At 38.6% G+C, this 21,682-nt stretch overlaps 1 protein-coding gene across 1 annotated transcript in view; it reads left to right on the top strand.

The window, feature by feature from the left end:
• The first annotated feature begins 469 nt into the window (after positions 1–469).
• Positions 470–21,682, top strand: part of LOC107531134 (charged multivesicular body protein 1B2) — a 36,380-nt gene continuing 15,167 nt past the window's right edge. The window contains exon 1 of the mRNA XM_016205130.2: positions 470–609. Coding sequence (XP_016060616.1) covers positions 594–609 — 16 coding nt within the window. The 5' untranslated portion in view covers positions 470–593. The remainder of the gene's footprint in view (positions 610–21,682) is intronic.

Raw genomic sequence — 21,682 nt, forward strand, 5'->3', positions numbered from 1 at the left:
CCTAAAAGTTTAAGGATCACGCTCCCTTTTAAAACTTCAACTGAATGAACATCACGTTTCGAAATTGCCAACCCCGTTTATCCCTTAGGTTCTTATTCCATGATTATAACTTTAAAAAAAAAAGTACTTAAAAGCCCTATACCTTTTTCCTTCATCCGTAAGATTTAAGCTCTGAGAACAGAATTGAGGGACCAAAGATAACATCAAATCTGAGGGAAAAGGTGGGGCGGAAGGGTAAGAAGAGTTCGGAACTAGTTGAGCTGAGTGAGGAAAACCGTTAGGCGCAGGTTAGGCTACGGGGCAGGAGGGGGAGGGGCGTGACCTCTGGCCCTAGAGTTCTCACGTCCCCTAAGCGACAGCCTTCCTCTCTAACTGCCTCAGCCGGCGGCAGCCATTTTGGCATTGCCTCAGCTCCGCCCCTAGAGCGCCGATAGCTCCGCCTCCCAGCCCGCCTGCGCAGAAACAGGAAGTGGGCTCTCAAACCGAGCTGCTAGGCGGGTCGCCGGTCTGTACCCTGACGGAACTCCGAGTGCCCTCACGTCAGACCCGTGCCGCTGCCCGGGCTGTCGCCTCTCAAGAGAAGTCGTGGGACCATGTCGAATATGGAGAGTATCCTTTCGCGTCTGAAAAGCTGCTGCTCGGGCTTAGTGAAGGGGAGGCAGGGGCTAGGGCCCTGGGAAGAGCTCGGTGGCGGTCATCTTTTAGGTCTAGTTGTGAAGGGGCGAGGTCGCTGACGCCTATTGGTAAGCGCTAGCAGCTTGTTTTGTTTGTTATTGTTTTCTGATAGCCGCCGCCATCCTAGAATCGGGGGACTTGGAACTGTTTTGGTGAGAGGCAGAGTCGCCGAACTGGTTTGAGAACATTCTTCAGCTTGAATCCTCCCTTGTTGAGGGCTTCTGTCACCTGTTCTTTCAGTGGATTTATCCACTGCTTAGAAATAAATCCGGGGGGATGGTGTGGAAACAGAGGCGGCAGGAGTTTGCTAGAGGTTTGGGGTGGAGGTAGTAGGTTTAGAATGCAGTAGCTTCTGTGGAACTCCTTCCTTTTTCTGGATGGAGGTGACTGGTAATAAGGTGTAAGTGCTTAATATCAGCCCTCCAAAGTAAGTTGAGTGCGTGTGTGTTAATCTGATTTAGCACATGAGTAAACTCATGTAGTTACTTAAAGTATAAAAATTAACCAGTTGTACCTGCGTTCCCACTTAAGCAACGGGGTTAGGAACCAAGCTGTGTGAAACCCTGAATTGAAGAAGGATGAATTGCTTTCCACAACTGAAATACTGTACTATCACAGGTTTTCCATGTCGCTGTAATTCCTCCCTTTTTCCAGGAGTTGGCATTATAGAAAATGGAGTAAGTTGGTATCTTGCCATTGAATGAAACTTGGCAAAAATGACAAAATGTGAGTAATAGTATTTTATAGCTTATTTTAAAGCTCTTTGCCTTCATTAGTTTGTAAGTCTGAAATATGTCTAGAAAGACTTTTGTGAGAGGATTACATTATATAAACCATACTGGGAGTATCGATAACACATACTGGTGTGAACTATCCAAGATAAACCAAGAATAAAATGTGAGGAGGTGCAGAATAGATCATTTTATGAACAAAGTAGATAAGTAAAAGGCTCAGTTATCACTGCAGTTTAAAGGATATAATTTATGAAAGTGTAGCCCTGTTAGATGATCTTTTAAAGCAGTGTCATAAAGGAAAGACCACTGAAGATCAGTTTCTAATTCCAGTTTTGCCTCTTAAGAAACATGTGAGTTAGAGCGAGTCATATAGTCTCTGCAGTCAAAGATGTCTCATCTGTTCATATACTAACCAACCTGCCAACCTTATAAAGCTGTTACGAAGATAAAATGAAGTGGAGGTGCATACTGAATCATAAAGTTTTGAACAAGCTGTTAATTATTAAGAAATAGAGTATTAATTGCTATGTCTTTCCCCAGAACTTTTGGAAGGATTTGAGGTAATAGCTCTAAAATTGCTTTTTCTACTCTGATAATGCAAATTAATTTTCCTCTACCTAAGCCTACCCTATGTGATTTTCAATAACAAGATAATTGGTTACTAATTTCTTTCACTGAAATTTATGTATGCCTGACCATAATTAAAATTAATAGTACTGTTATCAATAGTTTATACCTTAAAATGAACTGTTAACTACCCTTCAGTCTGTCAGAAGAAGTGAGGAGGTCTTGACTGATATCATGTGCCAATGATTCCTTGGTTCCATTTTGTAGATTCCAGACCTTTTCCTTATAGTAGAGGAGGAAAATGACATACTGACTCAGACCTGTTTTTCATAAATAACTTGAACTGAAACTTGAGTAATATTTATTACCTATGTATAATGCAAAAAATTCATTGTTACAGTATATAAGAAGATTAAATGTGCTAACAATCGAATTAGCATGGTAATTGTGACTTCTTTGTTTGAACAGTTAAAACACTGAATTTATCATGGTGGATTAGATCAAATCTCAATTTAAAGAACTCAGCGGAATGACCAAGTTTATTGTAACATGTTCATATAGGTGTTTTATAAGTTTAGAATTAATAGCAATATGTGTGCATTATTAGTGTTTCAGGAGTAGTGTTTGATTAATTATAGGAGTTATACAATTGAAGAGGAATAATTAAGGATACTTTCCTACTCCCCTACACCATGCTCTTATTTATTTATTTTTGCTTCTCTCTGTTATTACCCCTCATTTTGTTGTTTTGTTGGATCAAGAATGTTTTCAGGAAGTTTTCCATGTCATCTTTCTAATCTAACCCACTGTCTCCAAAAAACTAGAAATCTGAGAGCACCAGTTCCCACCAGTTCCTACTCTGTGGTCCCTTTTCCCCCTATGTTTTCCTTTCCATTTTAGCCATTTTTTCACTATTTTAATCAAATGTTTACTTATTTATCTCTTACATTAGATTGAGTTCCTTGAGGATGGGGTCCTTACTTAGTCTTTGAATCCTCATTTCCTTGCACAGCACTCGGCCATTAGTGGACACAAAGTGGGTAAATTACCTTCTGCTAACAATTCATTATTAACATATATTGAGTCTCTTCTATAGGCTGAGCAATGTAGCCAGGCTGTTGATACAGAGGGTTATAAGACCCATTCCCAACTCTGAGCAACTGTTGATCAAACTAAGCCAGGACACACTTGGGTGGGGATAAATAGCAATATAAGGTAGCACATACTAACTTAGATGAATACTAGAACAGTGATTCTTGATCCCATGTGTGGATTTACTAAACTCCTTGAAATTGTATGCAAAATTTTCTGTGTTAGTATGTGCCTTTTTCCTGGGGGAAATATCTATAGCTGACATCTGTTTTTCCAAGGGATTCTAACCTGAAAAAGGTTGAGAAGCAATGAAGTAGGTAATAGGTACTGCATACATTCTGGGAGTACAGAAAGGGATGTGAACTGGACTGGTATCTTTGTCTCCTTTTGTAGTCTCCCAGACAGATGAGACTGTGTTTTAGTCAAATATTGCTAGCTATCTTAAAAATGTCTGTTAACCACTATAAATGGTTTTATATCCTAAAGCAGAAGTAATTCTCCGACGAAGTCACTGAGGCTTTCCTAGTGTTGACAAATGTGATTTTTTTACCAAGATATTAATAATATTTTATATTTTACCTAACAGTAGTCTTATAATTTATGGACTGGCTAGCTAGTAGAATGTTGTGTCTTATAAGAAGTATTGCAAGTAAAGATTACTTATGGTTCATCATTTAATGCCATTTGAGTACCAATTCTGAGCAATTCACTATGAAGTTAAAATGTAAACAAAAGTTGAGCCAGATTGTGTTCGTTTTTATCTTTTATTCAGCAATTGCTCCTCAATTATCCATTTCTAGGCTTCAGTTTTCCCATCTGTAAAATGGGGAAAGTTAAGTGATCTCTAGGGTTCCTTTTTTTTTTTTTAATATGTCTTTATTGATTTCAAGAGAGGGAGGGAGAGATAGAAACATCAATGATGAGAGAGTCATTGATCGGGTACCTCCTGTACACCCCGGACAGGGGATCAAACCCTCAACCGGGGCATGTGCCCTGACCGGGAATGGAATCTTGATCTCCTGGATCCTATGTCGATGCTCAACCTCTGAGCCACACCCGGCCAGGCTCTAGGGTTCCTTTCAGTTTTGATGATCTCCCTGTTTTTCTGTGATCCTCAACTCTACCTTCCAGAAACACACAGGGATGATCAAGATGCAGGTAGCTGAAAAAGGGGAAACTGATATGTCATAACATTTCTCATCAAATGTATGCATAGACATTCTGTGGTATTGGTACCACTGCTTTATTCTGGAGCAGGCAGGCACTAGTGGAACATTTTTATTTTCTTCCTCTTACCTCCTTTTTATTTTTATCCTCTACTTCCCCCCGACCAAAGGATTATATAATCCTACTTTTGGCACTTGGAATCAAAGAGCCTTCTGCCCTACTGTGTTTGAATAACTTACTTTCACTTGGTGTTGCTCCACCCAAACGGACCTGAGATTTTTACTATGAATTTCTTCTAGGAATCTTGAAGCAGATTGAAATCTTAAAGCAAGGCTTGCTTCTCTATACATAATGAATATGTTTAACCCTAATGATTCTTATTTATTTAAATTTTAAAGCAATAATATATTAAGACATAGCTGATTATTATCCTTTGCCTCCCAGTAGTGTAACTGCAAATAAATGAAACCAGATATAATTTTATTTTATTTTATTTTAATTTTATTTTATTATTTTATTTAATTTTATTTATTTTTAAATTTTATTTTATTATATTTATTTTATTTTATTATTTTATTTTATTTTAATTTTATTTTTTATTTTTGTTTAAAATATCACAGATATCCCTTTTTCTCCCGAATGACCCGTTCCACCCCATCCCACCCTGTCCCATCCCCCTCCCCAGGCCCTCTCCTCACCATTGTCTGTTTCCTTGGGCTGTGCATCTATGCATACAAATTCTTTGGTTACTCACTCCCCCTCCACCCACCTGTCCTCCTCCATCTGCTGTAGAATGTTTTAAACAGACAATGGGTCTTTTTATTCCCTGACTAATCACATTACCCAATTAAGATGGATGACTTAGCAAAGTCATGAAGTGGTAATGATGGTTTATTGAACACCTACTATGTGCCAAACTTTGTGCTGGGGATTTTGTATATATTATCTCAAACTCAGAACAACACTGGAAGACAGGTAGTAGTATACTCATTTTATAGAAGAGAGAATTAAAGCTAAGAAAGCCACAGCACTTGTAAGCATACAGTAAAATATCTGGCCTGGGCTCCAAAGTCTCTGCTGTGTTCACTTTTGCACAGTGACTCCACAACTTACAGTGAAATCCTGTTATGTTTGATGGAGTCCTAGGGTTATGTAGAGCTACTTTTTCTATATATTGACATTCAACTTGAGATTTTGTTGAAAAGAGTGTGGAAAACCATGAGTCTCCATAATCACTTTAGGAATAGCCTAGTTTAGATTATCATGAAGACAAGTCTGGATCATAGATATTTTCTATTAAAAGGTACACCTTGATGTAATGTTTTAAATTTTAATTTTGTAGAATTGGAAGGTGAGGAATTATACTTTCAGAAAATTTGAAATAATTGAAATGGTCAGATGATTCATTTGATTTCCTTATTACTTCCTTATCAATCCCAAGGACCAGGTAAATTAGGTTTTTGCTTGTGCATGGGTTTTGACAGGAGGAGGGAAACCTTTTGCCATTAATGGAGGTGTTTGAGAGACCAGTTTCTCAGTCAGTGTTATTGTTTATGTTAGCCAAAAAGCAAGTATGATGTCATGTGCTAAACTTCACAGGAATTAAGAGGAGGGTGGTAGGGAGGGGAAAAAAGAAGGGTACATTAGGCAAAGGAACTATGTATGGAAGCCACAGTCAGATAACCGTTGGAGGCCAGCATCACTGATGCACAGGGTGCTGGAGCCTGGGATAACTCAACACCTAGTTTAGGGCCTTATGCATCTTTCTATACATGTTAATAAATATTACTGTTCAGCCTGACTGACATGGCTCAGTGGTTAAGTGTCAATCTATGAACCAGGAGGTCACAGTTTGATTCCCCATTAGGGCCTGAGTTGTCAGCTCGATCCCCAGGAGGGGGCATGCAGGGGGCAGTCGATCAATGACTCTCTCTTATCATTGATGTTTCTATATCTCTTTCTCTCTCCCTTCCTCTCTATGAAATCAATAAAAACATATATTTAAAAAAATATATTACTGTTCATCTTTTTAAACTTTCAGTCCATCAACAATAAAGTATTTCAGCCATTGCTTTTCCAGTCGGCAAAGAAAAACAAATGTTGTCTTAATACTAATGACTTTGCCAAGTTGAATTTATGATTAGTCAGCGAAGGAGATTATTCTGCCAGTGTTATTTTTCCAAATAGAAAAATACTCCAGGGATTTATGGCCAACTAAAATATTGCACCGTATATCAAGTCTGGTTCATAGCTCAATTTAGTAGCTGAATTGATTCCATTGTTTTTCACATCAGCAATTAATTCCCCCAGCTCAGTATAGAGGATATTCACTTATTGTAGTATACACCAAGGGCTATGATTTGAATTAGCAGACACCTGAATCTAAGAATCTCATAACCTGCATGTAAAAAGTACCCAAGAGTTAGAGGCAAGGCTTTAGATTCAGGGATGTTTTGATTTCTGGTATGGGGCAAAATATTTGTTATCAGAAAAACACTGGTGTTACAAGTTGTCTGGACTAGATAGACACACATGAAGATATTTGGTGGTGGTGATAATCTAGGCTATGTAGTCGTTTTCTGTGTATTCATGTGATTACACTTATTTCTACTTAAACTGTACTAAAACTGTTGGCAGTCTTGTCTCTACCATATTCTTTTGTAAGGTTGAGGTCAGGGTATTCATCTCATTCATTGCTGAATGTATAGAACTATTTGGAATAGGAACTTAATGTACATCTAGCGTCATGATAGTTCCTATTTTTTTGAAAAAATATATCTTTATTGATTTCAGAGAGAGGAAAGGAGAGGGAGAGACAGAAACATCAATGATGAGAGAGTCATTGATCGAGCCTGCAACCCGGGCATGTGCCCTGACCGGGAATCGAAACCCGATCGCCTGGATCCTAGGTCATTGCTCAACCACTCAGCCACGCCTGGCCGGGCGATAGTTCCTATTTTTTTAAATTGAAATTTTAATTTAGCTAGAGAGAGAGGGAGGGAGGGAGAAAGAAAGAAAAAGAATGAGGGAGAGAATGAGAATGAATGTATATACACATGCATTTTCTGCTTTTATGGGACTGAATTGTTAACTCTGAATTTATTACAAGTGTAATTTTCAGAACTGCTAGTAATTATGGTATAATCAAATTTCATGCTTTATTTCACTAATCATTGTTGCATTATATGAAGGACTTTTCATAATTGACATATCCTTCCTGGCAACTAAAAGTAAATTACATTTTAAATCATTTGAGTTCCTTTAAAATTTATAAGTATTCAGGAGTGTTAAGTTTTAGACTATTTACTAAGCCCAACATGTCCCCCCCCCCATGTGGTTCTTTTGCATTTATTTATTTATTTATTTATTTGTTTATTTTTAAATTTGAAAGTAAAACAGATGCCCCGTATTTCCTCCAACTGATCCCCTCCACCCTGCATCCGCCCCACTACTAGGCCTTCCCCATAGCATTGTCTGTTTCCAGGTATTATGCCTTTATGCATATAAGTTCTTTGATGGATCTCTCCCCACCCACTTCCCACCCCCACCTTGCCGCTGAGATCCCTTAATCTGTTCCATGCTTCTATGTATCTGGATCTATTCTGTTCCTCAGTTTATTTTGTTGATTATAGTCCACATATGACTGAGATCATGTGATACTTGTCTTTCTATGACTGGCTTATCTCACTTAGCATAATACTTTCCAGTTCAATCCATGCTGTCCCAAAGTGTAAGAGATACTTTTCTTTTTTTTACAGCAGCATAGTATTCCATGGTGTAAATGTCCCACAGCTTTTTTATCCACTCATCTATTGATGGGCACTTGGACTGTTTCCAGATCTTAGCTATTGTAAACTGTGCTGCTATGAACATAGGGGTGCATATATTCTTTCTGATTAGTGTTTCAGGATTCTTAAGATATATTCCTAGAAGTAGGATCACTGGGTCAAAAGGCAGCTTCATTTGTAATTATTTGAGGAAACTCCATATGGTTTTTCGTAGAGGTTGTACCAGTCTGCATTTCCACCAGCAGTGTACTAGGGTTCCCCTTTCTCCACATCCTCGCCAGCACATGTCATTTGTTGATTTGTTGATGGCAGCCATTCTGACAGGTGTGAAGTGAAGCCTCATTGTGGTTTTAATTTGCATCTCTCTGATGATTAGGGAGGTTGAGCATTTTCTCCTGTATCTTGACCATCTGTATGTCCTCTTTGGAGAAGTATCTATTCAGGTCCTTTGCCCATTTCTTAATTGGGTTGTCTTCCTCTTGCTGAATAGTATGAGTTCTTTGTACACTTTGGAAATTAGCCCCTTATCAGTTACATCCTTGGAAAATATGTTTTCCCAGACCATGGGGTTCGTTTGTATTTTGAGGCTGTTTTCTTTTGCTGTGCAGAAGCTTTTTAGTTTGATGTTGTCCAATATGTTTTATTTTTTCTTTTGTTTCTCTTTCCCTAAGAGATGTATCAGTGAAAATTCCACTACGTGCCGTGGGATGTCTGTGACTTTATTGCCTATGTTTTCTTCCAGGATTTTTATGATTTCATGACTTACGTTTAAGTCTTTTATCCATTTTGAGTTTATTTTTGTGTATGGTGAAATTTGGTGGTCTAGTTTCATTTTATTGCATGTATCTGTCCAATTTTCCCAGCACCATTGATTGAAGAGACTGTCTTTACTCCATTTTATGCTCTTGCCTCCTTTGTCAAATATTAACTGACCATAATGGCGTGTGTCTATTTCTGGGGTCTGTTCTGTTCCATTGGTCTCTATGTCTGTTGTTGTATCAATACCAGGCCGTTTTGGTTACAGTGGCTTTGTAGTACGTGTGATCCCTCCCACTCTGTTCTTTTTTCTCAAGATGGCTGCAGCTATTCGGGGTCTTTTTTGGTTCCATATAAAGTTTTGAAATGTTTGATCTAGATCTGTGAAATATGCTGTTGGTATTTTAATAGGAATTGCATTGAATTTATAAATTGCTTTGGATAGTATGGACATTTTAATTATATTAATTCTCCCAAACCATGAGCATGGTATATTCTTCCACTTGTTTAAATCTTCCTCTGTTTCTTTTTTCAGTGTAATGTAGTTTTCTGAGTACAGGTCTCTTACATCCTTGGTTAAATTTATTCCTAGGTATCCTATTTTTTTAGTTGCAATGGTAAATGGTATTGGTTTTTTAGTTTCTCTCTCTGAAAATTCATTGTTGGTGTATAAGAATGCCATTGATTTCCAGATGTTGATTTTGTATACAGCTACCTTGCCAAATTCGTTTATCAAATCTAGTAGTACTGTGATGGAGTCTTTAGCCTTTTCTGTGTACAGAATCATGTCATCTGCAAATAATGACATTTTTACTTCCTCCTTTCCAATTTGGATACCTTTTATGTTTTCTTCCTGTCTGATGGCTGTGGCTAGGATTTCCAGTACTATGTTGAATAAGAGTGGTGAAAGTGGACATCCCTGTCTTGTTCCTGTTTTTAATGGAAATGGTTTTAGTTTTTGCCCATTGAGTATGATGTTGGCTGTAGGTCTGTCATATATGGCCTTTATTATGTTGAGATATGATCCTTCTGTTCCCACTTTGCTGAGTTTTTATCAGAAATGGGTGCTGGATTTTGTCGAATGCTTTTTCTGCATCTGTTGATATGATCATATGATTTTTGTCCTTCATTTTGTTTATGTGATGTATCACATTTATTGATTTGCGGATGTTGTACCAGCCTTGCATCCCTGGAATAAATTCCACTTTGTTGTGGTGTATGATCTTTTTAATGTATTGCTGGATCCGATTTGTTAGTATTTTGTTGACGATTTAAGCATCTATGTTTATCAGGGATACTGGCCTGTAATTTTCTTTCTTTATAGTGTCATTATATAGTTTTGGGATTAGGGTGATGCTGGCCTCATGAAAAGAGTTTGGGAGTTTTCCCTCCTCTTGAATTTTCTGGAATAGTTTGAATAGAATAGGTTTTAATTCTCTGAATGTTTGGTAAAACTCGCCTATAAATCTATCTGGTTCAGGACTTTTGTTTGCTGGGAGTTTTTTGAGTACCGTTTCAGTTTCATTAGCTGTTATCATCCCATTCAGGTTTTCTACTTCTTCTTGATTCAGCTTTGGAATGTTGTATGCTTTAGGAATTTGTCCATTTCCCCCATGTTGTCCAATTTGTTGGCATATTGTTGCTCATAGTATTTTCTTACAATTCTTTGTATTTCTGTTGGGTCAGTTGTTATATCACCTCTTTCATTTCTGATTTTATTTATTTGGGTCCTTTCTCTTTGTTTCTTGGTGAATCTGGTTAAAGGATCATCAATCTTACTTATCTTTTAAAAGAGCCAGCTCTTGGTTTACTTGATTTTTTTGGTATTGTTTTTTCACTCTCTATGTCATTAATTTCTCCTCTGATCTTTTTTATTTCCTTCCTTCTGCTTCCTGGGGGTTTTTCTTGCTGTTCTCGTTCTAGTTCTTTCAGTTGTTGTGTTACATGATTCATTAGATCTTTTTCTTGTTTCTTGAGATAGGCCTTTAATGCTATGAATTTTCTTTTCAGGACTGCTTTCCCTGTGTCCCATAGATTTTGGGTTGTTGTCTGTTGATTTTCGCTTTCCATGAAAAGAGAAAATGAAAAAGTTATACCAATGGATCGAGAGGAGAGAGATAAAGCCTGGACAGAGAGGGAGTCCAATAAGAGATTTGGGGGAGACTATAGAGGAAAGCAGTAAACTTGTTGGTTATAATGATAAAGTCCCAGTCATTAAGCAGGGATATCAAGATAGTAGAAGCAAGGATAAAACAAAACAAACAAATAAACAAAACAAAGTAGAGAAACCAAACAAAAAACAAGCTAAGCAAAACAAAATTCTATTATAAAAAAAAAAAAAAATTAGTTAAAAAATATTTTAAAAAATAATTAACAAATAAAAAATAATTTTTATAAAATTTAAAAAGAAGGAAAAACATAATTTTTCCCCGTTCTCTTCTTCCTAAGGGAAAAAGAGAAAAAACCAAACAGAAACAAAACAAAACGAGAAAAAAAAACGAAAGAAGAAAAAGACGGTCAATCAGGTGAGTTTCTTCTGGGCAGCTTATGTTGTATGCTGCTCACTATTTTGTAAGCTGATTTCAGTTCTCCTGGGAGGTACTTGTGTATCAGCCAGTGTGAAGTGGTGTCTGGGTTTGGCTCTGGTGTCCTTCGGTAGATGGTTGATCTGAGGCTCTCTGTGGACCACCTCCTCTTGTCAGCTATTTTACAACTTTGTAGTTACCTGGTCTTACTCCAGAGTCTTTTGTAGAGTCTTTAGGGTGCAGGATGGCTAGTGTAGCTCAGGATATCACTTCCCTTAGAGGTTTCACTGTCAGGCACTCACTGTGAGGAAGTTAGTCTCTGCTCCACAGCCAGTTCCTCAGTCCCTACCATATCCTCTGATTCTAATTCCCCATGCACTGGCCTGCTGCAGTTTCAGATTGATTTCAGCCTGTTGCCTTTTCTGTGTGGGCCCTTTCAGCATCCTGGGCTCAGTGGGTTTGATTAAAGAACATTGCAGTGAGCTCATTGCCTGCCCAGCCCCCAGCAGGAGTTTTCAGTGTTTCCTCCAGTTCCCAAACAACAGTCCCTGAGAGTCTTGTTCTTGTAATGTCCTCCTGTGAGCTGTTCTCCCTTCCCCCTCAGGACTGTGTCATGTGGGTGTGTCTGGGGCCTCAGTGATCGGACCAGCCCCTTTCCTGTTGAGGGTGGTGCTCCCAGGCTGCAGGAGAGGCAGGTGGGCTCTGCCCCTCCCTTCCAGGCTCTGGTTGGCTAGTTGCACCAGGCCCACCCCACCAGGCCCACCCCTCAAACAGGCTACTGTGCAGACACCAATACCAGTTCAGCTGGTCTGTCTGCCCAGTGCAGGCACAGAAGGTGAGAACCAGTCCCGTGATCAGAACTCAAAAACACACAAAACAACACACAAGCAGAGAGTTTGCCCTGCAAGGTCCTGCTGCCCGAGTGCCAAGGCACCCAGCAGGAGGGGCCCCAAAGTCAGCTCCACGCAGCTTCCCGCACTGCTAATCTCAGCAAAGCTGGGGTGGCTTCCTGTACCACCAGGGCGCCCCTCAGGGCTGTTCACAAATCCCAACCACTCCACACTGGGAGCTCAGGGAGGGAGGGCTCTCCTCTTCTTCCCCGTCCCACGCTGCTCAAATGGTTTCTGGGGCTCAACCCAATGCCTTATAGGGAGGCAGAGGGTCCCTGTATGTGGCTGCTCAGTCCGACCTCTGGTCCCTTACTACTGGAGTGCCACACACTCTGGGACCCCCTTTCCTATGATGAGGGCCCTGAGCTTTAGACACAGGTCCTGTCAGCTATTAGAAGCTTTGCTTCCCTATGAAGGCACCTTCCCCTCCTTGCAGACTCACCACTTCCCTGGGTCCCTCTGCCTTCCACATGGGGTACACTGCTCACCTCTCCTCCACTCAGGCTGTGAGATCCCCTCTTTTGGAGGCCGGTCCACACTCTTGAGGGGAGGGAACTTTGCAGCCTACAAGCCTCAGGGCTCGGAGCCCAGCACAGACTTCAGGGGGGACTCCCCTTTTCTATGTCCCCCCTCTCTTACCAGACTGTATGATGTCTCTTCAGTGCTCCCTACTTGCACTCTTTCCACTCAGATCTGTTTCTCTGGTTTTTCCAAGCTGGCTACATAGTATTTTAGGAGTAAACAGAGTCTGTGGCTCGGAGTGGGAGCGCTCTGCTGCTTTTCACAGTGCCGCCATCTTCCGTCTCCCTGCCGTGGATATTTTAATGGGGATTGCACTGAATCTTTAGATTCTTTTGGGTAGTATGGTGATTTTAATGATGTTAAATCTTCCAGTCCATGAACACGATATATTCTTCCACTTGTTTGTATCTTCCTCTGTCTCTTTTTGCAGAGTCCTGTAGTTTTCCAAGTACAGGTCTTTTACCTCCTTGGTTAAGTTTATTCCTAAGTATCTTAATTTTGGGGTTGCACTGATAAATGGGATTTTTATTTTTTTTTTAGTTTCTCTTTCTGAGAGTACATTATTGGTGTATAAAAATGCCATTGATTTCTTGGTGTTAATTTTGTATCCTGCTACTTCATTGAATCCATTTATTAAATTCAGTAGGTTTTTGGTGGAGTCTTTAGGGTTTTCTATGTACAATATTATGTCATCTGTGAATAATGAGAGTTTTATTTCCTCTTTTCCAATTTGAATGCCTTTTATGTTTTCTTCTGTTCACTGTGGCTAGGATACTGCGTTGAATAAGAGAGGTGAAAGTGGACACCCCTGTCTTGCACCTGTTTTTAGGGGGAAAGGTTTTAGTTTTTGCCCACTGAGTATGATATTGGCTGCAGGTTTGTCACATATGGCCTTTATTATGTTGATGTATGATCCCTTTATTCCAACTTTGCTGAGTTTTTATCAAAAATGGTGTTGGATTTTGTAGAATACATCACCTCAAGTTTATTGATTTGCAAATATGTACCAGCCTTGCATCCCTTGAATAAATCCTACTTGGTCATGATGTATGATCTTCTTAAAATATTGCTGGATCCGATTTGGTAATATTTTGTTGAGTATTTTAGCATCTATGTTCATCATGGATATTAGCCTGTAATTCTCTTTCTTTGTAATGTCTTTATCTGGTTTTGGAATTAGGCTAATACTGGCCTCTTCAAAAGAGCTTGGAAATGTTCTTCCCTCTTGGATTTGTTGGAATAGTATGAGGAGAGCAGGTGTTATTTCTTTGAATGTTTGGTAAAACTCCCCTCTGAAGTCGTCCGGTCCAGGGCTTTTATGTGCTGAGAGGTTTTGTTTTTTTTTTATTACTGCTTCAACTTCATCAGTAGGTATTGGCCTATTCATGTTTTCTGACTCTTCCTGATTGAGTTTTGGCAGGTTGTATTTTTCTAGGCATTTGTCCATTTTGTCCAGGTTGTCCAGCTTGGTAGCGAATAGTTGTTCATAGTATTTGCTTACAATCCTTTGTATTTCTGTTGAGTCAGTTGTTATTTCACCTCTTTTGTTTCTGATTTTGTTTATTTGGGTCCTCTCTCTTTGTTTCTTGATGAGTCTGGACAACGGTTCATCAATCTTGTTTATCTTTGCAAGGACCCAGCTCTTGGTTTCATTGATTTTTTTGTATTTTTTTAAGTCTCTCTGTCATTTATTTCCACTCTGATCTTTATTATTTCCTTCTTTCTACTTACTCTGGAGTTTTCTAAGTCTTTAAGTTATGGATTATATAGTTTACTAGAGCTTTTTCTTGTTTTCTGAGGTAGGCTTGTAGTGCTATGCACTTCCCTCTCAGGACTGCTTTCATTTTGTCCCGTAGATTTGGAGTTGTGTGTTCATTTTCATTTCTTCCCAGGAATTTTTTGATTTCTTCCTTGATCTCTTTGGTAACCCATTCATTGTTTATAACATGCTATTTAGTCTCCATGTGTTTGAATGTTTTTTAGTGTTTTTATTGTAGTTGACATCTAATTTCATGCTGTTGTGATCTGAGAAGATGCTTGATATGATTTCAGTCTTCTTGAACTTGTAGAGACTTGTTTTGTGTCCTAACATGTGGTCTCTTTTTGAGAATGCCTGACATGCACTTGAGAAAAATGTATACTCTGTAGCTTTGGGGTAGAATGTTCTGTAAATGTCAATTAAATCCATCCAATCTAGTGTGTCCTTTAGGGTCACTATTTCTTTGTTGATTTTTTGTCTGGAAGATCTATCCATTGAAGTCAGTGGGGTGTTAAAGTTCCCTATCATGACTGTATTGCTGTTAGTCTCTCCCTTAAAGTCCTCCAGAAGTTTTTTTATAAATTTCGTTGCTCCTATAATGGGTGCATATATGTTTATCAGAGTTATATCCTATTGTTGGATCCACCTATTTAGTATTATATAGTGACCTTTCTTGTTATAGTCTTCCTTTTGAAGTCTGTTTTTTCAGATATGTGTATTGCTACCCCAGTTTTTTTTCATTTCTTTTTGCATGGAAAAATTTTTTTCCATCCCTTCACTCTCATCCTGTATGAGTCTTTTGTTTTGAGGTGGGTCTCTTGTAGACAGCACATATTTGGGTCATGATTTCTTATCTACTCAGCTACCCTGTGTCTTTTTATTGAAGAATTTAATCCATCTACATTCAAGGTTATTATTGATAGGTACTTATCTATTTCCATTTTATTTCTTTATTCCTATATTTCTCTTTCTGTTTCTGCTTTTTATTACAGCAGTCTCTGTAACATTTCCTGAAATGCTGGGTTGGTGGTGATTAACTCCTTTTACCTTGTTTTGTCTGGGAAGCTCTTTATTTCACCATCTATTTTGAATGGTAACCTTGCTGGAATGAGTTGTCTTGGTTTCAGATTCTTGCTTTTCATTACCTTGAATACTTCATGTCATTCCCTTCTGGCCTGTAGAGTTTCTAATGAGAAATCAGCTGACAGCCTTATGGGAACTCCTTTGTAGATAGCTGATTGCTTTTCTCTTTTTGCCATTAAGATTCTCTTTTTGTCTTGAATTTTCGGCATTTTAATTATGATGTGTCTGGGTATGGGCCTCTTTGGATTCTTCTTGCTTAGGACTCTCTGTGCCTCCTGAACTTGTGTGACTTTTTCCTTGACCAGGTTAGCGAAGTTTTCTGCCATTATTTCTTCAAACAGGTTCTCTAACCCTTGCTTACTTCCTAGATCTTCTGGCACTCCTGTGCTGCAAATATTGTTACTTTCATGTTGTCTCCCAGCTCCCTTAAACTGTCCTCCTGTTTTTTCTTTTTTTCTTTTTGTTTCTCTGATTGAGCGATTTTTTTCTACCCTGTCTTCGATTTCACTGATCTGATCCTCTGCTTCCTCTAATCTGCTGTTTATTCCTTCCAATGTATTCTTATTTCTGCTTTGTCATTCTTTATTTCCTCCATAGTTTCCATATTTTTTCTTATCATCCTTACAGTCAGTATTCTGAACTCTGTATCTGATAGATTGCTTATCTCCATTTCATTGAGCTCTTTTTCTGGAGACTTCTCTTGTTCTTTCATTTGGGGCTTGTGGTTTTTTTTCTGTTTGTTTGTTTCCCCATTTTGGCTGCCATTTTGGGTTTGTTTCTATGTATTAGGTAGATCTGCTTTGACTCTCAGTATTTTTGGAGGTTCTCTGGTGAAGGCCAATATCAGATGCTGTTTTTGACTGGCCTTGATTACCTTTTTTTTGGAGCTGTCGATAACCCATGGCTTATGCTTCCGTCTGCTGAGGCTGGGTGCCTTTGGACAGGACCAAGATGCACATCAAAGTCTGCTTTACCATGGCCAGGGTCCAGAAACAGATTAGGCAGACTCAAAACACCCGGAGGTCTGCATCTGCCTGCAAGCTGAATAATTTGAATCCCTTAATGAGCTTCAGCCTGTAAAGTAGAGGAAGGTGTAAACTTCACAGGGTGGGGCAAAAGGTTTTTCAATGGGTGGGGCAGTTGTTTCTGCCCCAGGCAAGAACTGCCTGGCTTACAAAGGTCTGTCTGAGAAAGATGTCCTATGTAGTGTGTGGGAATGACTCAGCATAGGAATCCAGATTGCTGCCCTCTGAGCTCTATTTCAAGAACCCACATCCCTGAATTCTCCTCACACAGCTCAAGGTGAGTGGCTGTACAGTAATCTTTGTGCATTGACCCTTTAAGAGTGTGCCTGCATTTCTAGCCAGTCTCTCCCTGACAGAAACTGCTGCTTTTCACAGCCAGATATTATGTGGGCACCTTTCTCAGTTCTTGTGCTCTGTGCTGGGTATCCCAGCTTGAGGTTTAGACCCCAGAGTTCTTATTGGGAACCCCCCACAGCTGAGTAATCCCTCTGGACCTTTAGCTGCTACCTTTAGGAGCCCAGCCAGCCCTCTTGTGCCTCCGCACTTCCTGCCAGTCTCTGTGCAGTCTCCACTTTAGGTCCTGGGTTATGAGGATCCTCTCCAGCTGGTAGTCTTCAGTTGATTATTCAGAATGGTTTTTCTATATTTTAATTGTAATTCCAGTTTGGTCCTGGGAGAGTGCCATTGTAGCATCCACTTAATCCTCAGCCCCCTTGGAATCCCAGCCCAATATGTTTTCAAAGAGAAAATATTTCTGGTAGGAACATAGAAATAATTTGTGCAAGGAAGTAACTGTTTACATACAGCTCTTTTCCAAAATGAACATTTAAAAACTGTGTTATTGCTCATTCTTAGGTAATTTTATACTTTTAAGGTATGAACAATTTAAACAATAACCATTTCATATAATGGATAATTGAGAAAATTGCCATACACAGGGAAACAGATTTTGATTTGAGTTGCAATTTGTTTTAATATTCAAATCAGAATTATACTTCTGTATACTTAAAATGCCAATAGGGCACATACGCCATACATTGCATTATATCTTGGTTGCTTTGGGAATCATCTTATAATCACACAATATTTCTACAGTGAAATATGATAAATTAAAGACTGTATAACTTGTTAGTTGAGATCAGGATTTGTCATCATATTTTTCAAGTCAGGTTTTGTTTTGCTACCAAATACTATGTATAACTTTCAGTTTTTAGAACTTTTTGAATTTTGGAATTGTGGATAAGTGATCATGGAGATAGGTAAACAGATAGGAAGGGAGGAAGGAAAGAAAGAAGGAGCAACAGATGCATTTCAGCATATACCTATATATTTATAAGGCTATGTATGTATATCATAAGACTCAAATAGAGATCCATGATCTCTTTTTTTTTTTTTTTAATATATCTTTATTGATTTCAGAGGAAAGGAGAGGGAGAGAGAGAGAGATAGAAACATCAATGATGACAGAGTCATTGATCGAGCCCACAACCCGGGCATGTGCCCTGACCGGGAATCGAACCCCGATCGCCTGGATCCCGGTCGACGCTCAACCGCTGAGCCACGCCCGGCTGGGTGAGATCCATGATCTCTTATCATGTTGCTTATGATAGCAACAGAGACATTACAGTATTTCAACTATTCCTGCAGAAGAGTATACTGAATCAGTATTTTATAAACCTAGATGTTCATGAAAATCACCTGGAAAACTTTTAAAAACTACAGATTTCTGATTCCCATGCCATATCTACCAAATTGTACATTCCAGAGGTTAGGTTCAGAACTCTACTTTTTTTAAAGAGTGTTATTGATAATTATTATATTGCTCATCTGTGATGAGATTTCAAGATCAAGTCAAAATGGGAAAACTAAAACAGGACAGTTGTAAAAAGCATTTTCCAAAGCTAAATGTAATTTTAAAATTCAGTTTTAAAAGCTGTCCTTTATTCTGTGTCTATTAAATTAAGCTTCTTAATAGGGCATTTTCTAACTTTTATATTCTTAGTTTTGTCAGTTACTAGAGAGTTTTGTTAAAATCTTCCAAGCTTGATAATTTCCTCTTTGTCAGTTTTATATATGTATGTACAAAGATACTTGGAGGCTATGTAGAGGTACATGGACATTTAGAATTATTTAAACAACTTGTAAATATACTTTTTATCATTTTTTAAATTTAATTTTTTCCATCACCATTTATCCCATCTATGCCCTCTTCCACCTCCCCCCACTCTCCTCCCTTCTGCAATCACCACGCTGTTGTCCATGTCCATGATTTTTTTTGTCTTTTCTTTTTGGTTCACCCTTCCCTCCAACACTTCTCTACCAATCAGAGCTGTCTGCCTGCTCTTTATCTATGAGTCTGTCTCTATTTTGCTTGGTAGTTCAGTTTTTATAGTAAACCCCGCTTTTTAAAAATTTCAAACACTACTTTAGGTAGTCCATTTTGATTGATACTAAAACATATACACCAGCATTTTAGGTTAATATTTGTCTGTTACAACTTTTTCTGTCTTTTTACATCCAACCTTGTCTTCTTGATGTTTTCAAGTCCTGTTTCCCAGGTACGTGCCCTTGAACGGGAATTTAACCTGTGACCCTTCAGTGCGTGAGGCAACACGCTAACCATTGAGCCACACCTGCTAAGGCAAGAGTAGGGATTCTTGATTTAAGTTTAATGAGAGTATTAGGAGTTGCCAGAAATCTAAATCCTGTATTTCCCCTAGGTGCAATTAATTCATACTCACTAATTCACTGTTTGCAGTGGCTTCATGAAACAACCATGATAATGTGAATCCATTATACATCCTTCGAAAGTTACCTTAGTGGGTTTTTTTTAAATTAAATTTATTGGAGTGACATTAAAATTTTATAGGTTTCAAGTGTACAGTTCTATAGTATATCATGTGTATATTGCATTGTGTTCCCACCACCCAAATGCAAATCTTTTGTCACCATATATTTGACTCCCATTACCCTTTTCTACTCCACCCCCTCTTCCCTCTGGTAACCACCATAGTGTTATCTGTGCCTGAGTTTTTGTTTTTTGTTTTTGTTCATTTGTTGCTTTCAGTTTTTTATCCCCCTTTGTTTGAAAATTCTGCTCAATTTGATTTTTGTAAGTAACCTGAATTTTCACTATGGTTCCTTTAAAGTTATTTTAGTCTTTGGTATTCTGAGGTTTATATGATGTATTTAAGTGCGGATTTTTAAAAATTTATCTTTATTGTTGAAAGTATTAGAGATGTCCTCCCTTTTCCCCCCATTGACCACCTCCTCACTCCTGCCCCCTCCGAAGGCCTTCACTGCACTATTGTCTGGGTCCACGGGTTATGCATATATGCAAATAAGTTCTTTGGTTACTCTCTTCCGCCCCCGCCCCTTCCCTCTGAGATTCATCTGTCTGTTGCATGTTTCCATGTCTCTGGATCTATTTTGTTTGTCAGTTTATTTTGTTCATTAGATTCCACATGTAAGTGAGATCATGTGATATTTGTCTTTCTCTGTCTGGCTTATTTTGCTTAGCATAATAATTTCCAGGTCCCTCCATGTTGTCTCAAAGGGACAAAAAAGAGATCCTTTTTTTACAGGTGCATTGTATTCCATTGCGTAAATGTACAGCAGCTTTTTTATTCACTCATCTGATAGGCACTTGAGCTGTTTCCAGTGCGGATTTATTTTTATTCATCGTGCTTGGGATTTTTTCGGGGGGGGGGGGGGGGAGTGGCGGTGAAATGCTTCCTGAATCTAAAGTCCCCTCATCTGTTATGAAAGACTCAGACATTATCTCACTGAATATAACCTTTCACACACTGTTTATTATGTCTTCATGTGATTCCTAATATTAGACCTTTTTCTGTTTTCTCATTTTCTCTTTAATATAATCTTATTTTTTCACTCTAACCTCAAGTCAGATCTATATTCAGTGTGCTAATTTTCTCTCCAGTTTTATCTAGTTTTCTTTTATCTCCTTTGCTCAACCCCCAGCTGTGAACCAAGGCCCATAATGACAGTTAATCTTGTCATCTCCTTTACTAGGCTCATAAGACTGTTTTCTATCCCACCCTTATGCTAATGTATCCTTCAGGAGTTCTAGCTTTGTTCGGAAAGTTCAGTTCTAGCACCTCATCTTGTGTGGGCCCAATAGAAGACTTTGGTTTCAGGGCCTTCAGTGCTTACCTAGTACTGATGTGTCACTTTTCTTTTTTGATTCTGTTTACTGAGGATTTTCCTTCCTATTTTGTAAGCTAAGTTCTGTATTTAAAAGGCCATTGTTGTAGTTTATCCAGTATTTCAGGGGTTTTTCTAAATCTCTAGGCTTCCGTATTTATGGGAGTGGTTCATGTTTTCTTAGAATGAAGGAGAAAAAAAGCTTTTGATACTAAATGGACTTTTGTAATGGATCTTTTTTTTTTTTTGACAGTATTTTATACCATGATCAATCTTATCTATTAATGTTAAATAATTCAGCAGTCAGTCCTCAGTATTTGCGGCTTATAGTAATTTTCAAGTTTAAGGGAGTTGAAATTATTCTTTAGAAACAACGAAGAATATATTAATTACAGAAATTCATCTAAAATAATTTGCTTCTTTTTTTTTATATATATATATCTTTATTGATTTCAGAGAGAGGGCAGCAGAGGGAGAGAGAAATAGAAACACCAATGATGAGAGAGTCATTGGGGATCGAGCCCGCAACCCGGGCATGTGCCCTGACCGGGAATCGAACCTCGATCTCCTGGATCCTAGGTCGATGCTTAACCGCTGAGCCACGCCTGGCCGGGCATAAAATAAATTTTCTTAATTCAGTGTTTATAGTGACTTGTTCTACAGAGACAGTGATTCTATTTGGAGGATGCTTTGGGAAATGAAAAATTAATTTATTTTCCTTTTATTGCCATGTGTATTAGTGATTCAGATTCTCAACAGGGTTTAATTTTGTCCCCCCCCCCCCCCCAGTAACCTTTGACAATGTCTGTAGACATTTTTATTGTTCCAGCTGCAGGGTAGGGTGCTTGTGTCATCTAGAGGATAAAAGACAGGGATACTCATAAACTTCTGGAGTTCACAGGACAGCCCTACAACAAAATATTTTCTGACCCAAA

Source organism: Miniopterus natalensis, chromosome X, assembly GCF_054644295.1.
Source record: "Miniopterus natalensis isolate mMinNat1 chromosome X, mMinNat1.hap1, whole genome shotgun sequence".
Lineage (NCBI taxonomy): Eukaryota > Metazoa > Chordata > Mammalia > Chiroptera > Miniopteridae > Miniopterus > Miniopterus natalensis.